This window comes from Chelon labrosus (genome assembly GCF_963514085.1).
Source record: "Chelon labrosus genome assembly, chromosome: 4".
Lineage (NCBI taxonomy): Eukaryota > Metazoa > Chordata > Actinopteri > Mugiliformes > Mugilidae > Chelon > Chelon labrosus.
In genome coordinates this window covers 9717783-9724239 of record NC_140340.1, presented here as the reverse complement: position 1 = coordinate 9724239, position 6457 = coordinate 9717783, and the positions used below count along the sequence as shown (strand labels likewise).

Below are 6457 nucleotides of genomic sequence, written 5' to 3'. Positions count from 1 at the left end.
TTTGCAGGAGAATAAACGGACTGTGTGCACCGTAACTCACGTCTGTCCGTGAATACCTTAGACTCGGTTACAGCGATGAATCAAATACACACTGGGCTCAGCAAAAAAAAAAAAAAAAAAAGTTTATTTTTTTTATTTTATAGTGACAGTTTTACAAAGCAGTAGTACAGAGGCCGTTTGTGAGATGCCTTTACAAAGCACTGGTTGCCACTGCTCGGTCGCTAAGCACGCACCCAGGTGGCAGTAGTACAAACACTGAGGTCACTCGCCACCTGCTTGTTCACACATCTCGTGATCTTTAACAGTGAGACAGTCGATCGGCTGGGTATCGATTAGTTCTGTCTGATGTCAGTGCACAGTGGTCCACACTGATGAGTTGATCATCACGACAATGACTGCTTTTCAACACAAGTACAGTAACGTATCAACAAACACAAAGCATGAGATTAATATGGTACAATATGCAAAAAAAAGTAAAAAAAAAAAAAAAAAAAAAGGACAGGGTTTTATGTGCACCTCTAAAAGTTTTTATAGCACCAGTGATTTATACAATCATCAGTTTTCTTTGGTGAATATTCATCCCTACACACAGGGTCTACTGGCAGACAGAAACACGACACAGGACTATCAAATGCAGGAGTGCTTTTCGCACAAGACTAATGAGTTGTTCAGAGGAGGAGAGAGAGAGAGAGAGAGGGGAGGATGAACGGGGAGGAAGGCGAAGCGAGGCAAAACAGAAGAGGATGAGGGGGTGGAAAAACGCGGCAGTTTCTGGGCAGGTAGTGTCCCTGATCATCAGCAGCCACCGCAGCTCTTTCCGCAGCTTCCTCCTAGTGACGCGCAGTTCCCGCTCAGCGCCGCCACCCCGCAGCGGGAGTACTGGTCGCGGCACAGGTCCGCTAAAAAAACACACACCAAACACAGAGAATCAGTTAAAACAAGCAAAAATCAGTGTATGAACACAGAGAGAGAGAGAGAGAGAGAGAGTGCATTGAACCCACCTCTGAGCAGCTCCTCGTGCGCACACACGGTCCTCACGCAAACCTCTTTGTTGATGACATACACCCGTCTCAAACTGAATGGAAACACATGTAGAGCGCACAAATGAGGCCAGAACAATGTGATGCTAAAGGGCTAGTTCACTGACGGTCACAAGCGCATCAATCACAGGAGTCAAAACTGGTGTGAAAAACAAATCTGCTGCCATCCTCGTGCTTTCTGCAGCCTCAACGAACTATTCAGAAATATAGAACATAACTTATTCCTTTGTGCTTCAGTGTTTTCTTCTGAAATCCTATTAAAATCACGTCAGGGCTGTTGCAGGGAGCCGCCTGCTTTCATTACATCTGCAATTTATTTTGAGCCAGTCACATACAAACTCACTAGGGCACCAAATGTGTGTTAAACCCACATTTTAGTACTTTGCAAATGCATAATTAGTAGCAAGGAACTACAAAAATGCAGCCCTTTAAAAACAGTGCAGAGGATTGTTTACGATAGTCTTTATCCTTTACTTGTGCGGGACAACAAAGCAGCAGACGTAAAACCTCGAACCTACTTCAGTCCAACCGCGGCTCTTGTATAATTAATATCAGTATTTTCCCCAAAACCTATTCAAAATTTCATAAAGAAACTATACCATGAAATTAGATGAATCCTGGATGTCTGTGCTCTCAGCTTTCACTCTTATGATTTTGTTTACGTGGCAAGCTGAAAAGATTTGACGGATAATTTGTGCCTTTGTGGAGCCAACATGGAGCCACGTGAACCTACTCAGACTGTGTTTGTTTGCGCTATAAACTTCAGAGGGGCTTTAACTGATGTGAAGGCGACAAAGATAATGACTACGTGCAGGGCTCGTTTAGGAGTCGCTCCACGGGCCTACGTACCTGTAGAAGCAGAGGCTGTTGAGGCACTGCTTGCACGGCTTGTGGACGGAGTACAGCCTGGTGCAGGGATACTGCTCCTCTCTGCAATCTGGGAATCAACCGAAACACGATTTCATGTCATTTCTCCTTTCCACATAAACAGCTGACTAACTGTCTTCTTCTTCTCCTGAGCTCACTCACCGAGAGGGCCTGGCTCTGTGGGCTCCGTCTCCGGTTCCAGCTCTTGACATCCAAATGGAAAACAGATTTACGATTGAGACAAACTACCTCTAAATCAGTTTTATTTAAATACGACAGCGCTGTTGATTAATCTGACGGGAGGAGAGTTCAGCGAACGAACCTGATTTCTCAGGACGGACCACTGGCTGGAGCTGAACCTGCTGCTGGTAGGTTCCAGGAAGAGACTCATGGTTTTCAGAGTCCGGACTCTCTAAACAAGACGAGACAGATAATTCGTCACACGCTGACATTTAAATGTGAGTGTAACATTTCGAGAACATCCAGGAGTTTGTAAATGCTGTACCTGGAAAGTAATCCGGCCCATAGTCCTCTGCGAAGCCATAAAACAAGCAGGAGGGAAAAATGTTTCATGAGATCAACGGTTACAGTGAAAACTCTCACAAAGAACACTGGGCCATATAAAATGAACCACCTGCAAGCTGGGAAGGAGCAAAAACAAGCAGCTTTTTGAGGCCGTAATCCATGACTTCATACACAAGATGTTTACAAATGATAACATGCAGAGCGGTCAAAGTGCTATTTACACTGCGATGCAGTTGCCATGCGGGAGGTAAACAACAGAGCTCCTCGAGGCAAGGAGACACATCAGAGGACAAAGAGGAATCGGGAACAGATGTGGAGAATTGGGTTATAAACCGATGCACGGCTGGAACAATGCAGGCCAATATTCTCTTAATGAACTCACCCAGGAAGGGAAACGGTTCCTGGTACTGGGGCTGGGCGAGCAGCAGAACTGTTGACAATTCAGACAAATAATCACAAAGATGGAGTGGTGAGAGAAACGCAGGGGCAATTAAGTTCTCCGAATGCACCATGTGTCGTGCACTTATACTTTATTGTGCAGAAAATACAGACCGCGCTCTCAAAATTTTTCACGTTAGGAAGTTTTTAAGCTCATACTCGCTCCCTTTTTAAGGCAATGATAACAGTTTTAAAGCGAAAAAAGTGTATTTTCTTCACTCAACTTTGCCCTAATTTGTCTGCATGACCTGCATGTAGCATATGGTGGCTAATGTTAGCAAAACCAACGTTGCTATCACTGATATCAAGGCAGGGGTTCAGGAAAACCGAGTACAACGTAAAGAAAATCAGAAAGGGGGTCCACAGATGGATCATTTTTGCTATGACAACCATAAACCTCCTTCAAAGCTCCACAGTGCATCAACAATACTTCACAAACTTGCCTAACCGATGAGAGACGTCGCTAGTTTGGACTTGGGCTGGATAGCAAATGCAAATAATTGCCTGGGCCCCAAAGAACCTAGAATCGCCACTGCATCGCTGCATTAATGCTTCACTTTATGCTGTCGTTACCGGCGGTGTTGTTCACCATTTATTTGTCTTACCAGTTTCATTCATTCATCTGCAAGAGAACCCCACAGCGTGCTTTTAAGTTTGCTAACGTGTGCTTGCACCAGAGCGAATAAGGCTGGAGCAGCAACGAAACTCTTGAGCATAAAGAGACGAGCGTGTGTTGCTTATTTTAATTCCATCTTCAACTTTTAAGCAGGAGCATGTGTTATTTCTTTTGTCACAAGTCACATAGTGTCACCAAAACGATAATTTATCACAGTTGTAGCTGACCTCATACTGAGAAATAATAAAATAAAATACTGTCACAAGTGGTTGGTTGGTTGGTCGGTGTAATCTATCCTTCAGTATCATACTATTCACAGCAGCATTTCAATTCAATCTCTGGTGTTTTTCTCATTTATTTAATGTTTTAAATCGTGTCAGAGACAATTTTCCCAAACTGTTCATCACACTTGAGGACAGTTTTGTGGTTTCTGGTGCTGTGGGTGGATGAGCAGCAGGAACTTGGAAAGATTCGGAGTCTTCTGACTGAAAGGAAGCTGAACAGGATGCAGTTGGAAAAAGGCGATATGGGGCATTAATCAGGAGTTTACTATTAACAGTGGTTTGGTTGAATCCTTGCGGATTCTCCAGGCATCTGAAGATGTTTCGCATGTCAAGCTCTTAATAAATAATACCTAATGTTATTTTTCTTGAATACTTTATTCACTTAAACGAATAAATAAAAGGATTGTCTTATGTTATAGCCAAGCCAAGAAACAGTCGGCATATAACCGCTTGTAAAACCATAACATTTAACAAACTTAATATTTAAATCAGCGCCAAGGCGATGGTGTCATGGGTGTTTGCCAGTGTAGGGAAGCTAATAAACCAGGACCTGGGACCCTAGTTTTGCTGGTTCATCCTGCACCGTTGCAACTAGTTGATCGGACCCCCAGATGGCAGCTTTTCAGCTGATTCACTTAGCTAGTCCCAGCTTCTGGTCCAACCCTTTGTGTCGCGGATATAGACTACTGCCACCTGCTGGTGTGGAGAGTTATTGCCTTTCATGCACGAGCAGAACAAACGTGCTTGTTGGCCGTTGGCTGCAGTCGTCGACACGTGTTCAAGTGCAACTTTGTGATGTTTGTTTGATTTTGGTTTATTGCGTCCATGCCTTCAGTCTGAGCTAGGCTACTTGTCCTTATGCTAAGCTAAACTAACCAGCTGATGGAGGCAGAGTGGGAGGATCAGTCTTCATGTTTAACGCTCGGCAAGAAATTAATAAAACTACTTCCCAAAATGTTAAACGAATGCATCTTTGATGTTGTGTGTAAACTAGGATTTAAAGGAATGTGGTGCATTTACCTGGCATGCAGATTAGTAGGAGGACTCTCATGGTCACTCTGGGAGGTAGACTGACTTCAACACTGGAGAGAAGATCAGAGCATTAATCAAAACAAAGCAACATGAGGGGAATACAGTGCTTAGTGCTGGATGTTCCTTTGCTCTCCTGAAATCTCCCCTCTTTGCCCTCTGTCGCCTCTCCAACCCCCCGCTGCTCTCCCCTCCTGCTCCCCCACCTTCCCTTCTCCACTGGCCTCAAACGGTCGCTGCAAGAAAAAAGAGGGGGAGAAAACTCCGACGGCAAGAATGTGGCACGTCTGTCTTGCTACGAACAATCTCTCTGTTTTCCTACTTCTCCTCGCTGCAGCCGACAGTCTCGAGGCTGCATTCCAGGAAAAGAAACAGCGGACCCCTCAACCCCACCCCTCTCCCTGAGTTCCCCTCATCCCTCCCTCCTTCCCTCCCTCTGTCTCCACATCCTTCATTTCCCCTCTGTCGCCCTCAGTGGTCATTTCCTCTAACCCTTCCCCCTCCTCTCTCTCCCCCTTTTCTTTCTTCTTCTTCTTCTTCAACCCCAACAAGCAAACGAGCTCCTTCGGGTTCAGTAAAAATGACAAGTGGGCAAAATAACACTGACACTTTTAAGACAACACAAAGAAATCCACATTTCAAAGTTGTCAATTAAGTTTAGGAAGTCACGCTGTTACATACAGTAAAACCATTTACTGCTTTTCCAACTTTGTGGAAAGTATGAACGCTCCTCCTCCTCCATCGCAGCGCAGTGGACAACTTCATACACTCAACGTTAAGCAGTGGTTTTGTTCACATCCCACAGTGCGGCCCGTTTTTTTCTCCCCCCCCCCACTGTATGTGACTGCATGCAGATTTTTGTGAGGCCGCACTGGACACAAAACGTGATTGAAACACTGTTTGCACAAGCTGCGCATGCACGTCAGTAAGTCTGATTGTGTACCAGTGTAACACACACTATTCTTCTTGTGCATCACAGTGGCTATCGGAAACCATATGTTTTCACAGTGCACATCTGGGAGAGATTAGCCCCCCCCCCAAAAAAAAAGAGTCCTTCACTGTCCAACTACAGAGACCCCATCTCCCCCCACCTACAACCACACACACACAAACACACACATTAGTGAGAGTTTCTGGGGACAGCAACAGGCCCGGCTGTCATTCATATTGCACTGATATTTCCATACAAATTTAAATCCTAAATCATCTTTCCATGTGCCCTCATCGACCCCTACTCTTTTTTTTTTTTTGGTTTAGTTTCTCCCTCTCTCCATGCCATGGCTGCAGACTATGAAGTCCCACCTCCTCCTCCTTCTTCTCTCCAGTGAAAACACAGGACCACATGTCAACCCTCAACAGCCATTAACACACACGCAAAAAAAAAAAATACTCCTCAATCCTTCGCTCAGCGTGCAGAGAAAATAAAACCCACCAATGCTTAAACGTGTTTGAAGCACTGACTAGGCTGCGTGCAAACTTTGCACAATTACCTCCTGTCTCCTTCATTTTTCTTCACAGTTCTCAGCATAAAGGAAAGTTAGCTTTTGTTCTGACTGATGGATTCCACAAATGTGTTAATGAAAGAAAAACAGAAACTCAAGTCCTCACCTAACTTCGGTCCAATTAGCTCCGACCTTCACCAGCTCTCATGCGTCCTG

At 44.8% G+C, this 6457-nt stretch overlaps 1 protein-coding gene across 2 annotated transcripts; it reads right to left on the bottom strand.

Annotated features, from left to right (window-relative positions):
* Positions 1-96: 96 nt before the first annotated feature.
* On the bottom strand, positions 97-6457 carry mfap2 (microfibril associated protein 2). 2 transcript variants are annotated; one of them, XM_084543442.1, is made up of 9 exons: positions 6408-6457; positions 4791-4852; positions 2815-2862; positions 2413-2439; positions 2230-2319; positions 2070-2111; positions 1890-1977; positions 1002-1075; positions 97-899 (listed from the first exon to the last, which is right to left on the bottom strand). In XM_084543442.1, exons 2-9 carry the CDS (start codon positions 4819-4821, stop codon positions 796-798), a joined length of 504 nt encoding a protein of 167 aa, XP_084399568.1. In that variant the 5' UTR covers positions 4822-4852; positions 6408-6457; the 3' UTR covers positions 97-795. The 2 variants fall into 2 exon arrangements, with proteins under 2 accessions (XP_084399568.1, XP_084399569.1); XM_084543443.1 differs by lacking the exon at positions 6408-6457 and adding an exon at positions 5006-5141.

Coding starts and splice junctions, on each gene's coding strand:
- mfap2 (XM_084543442.1), bottom strand. CDS start 4,821: ATGAGAGTCCTCCTACTAATCTGCATGCCAG. Junction 2,440..2,814: donor GGAACCGTTTCCCTTCCTGG/GTGAGTTCATTA, acceptor ATGGCTTCGCAG/AGGACTATGGGCCGGATTAC. Junction 2,112..2,229: donor GGTCCGTCCTGAGAAATCAG/GTTCGTTCGCTG, acceptor TTGGATGTCAAG/AGCTGGAACCGGAGACGGAG.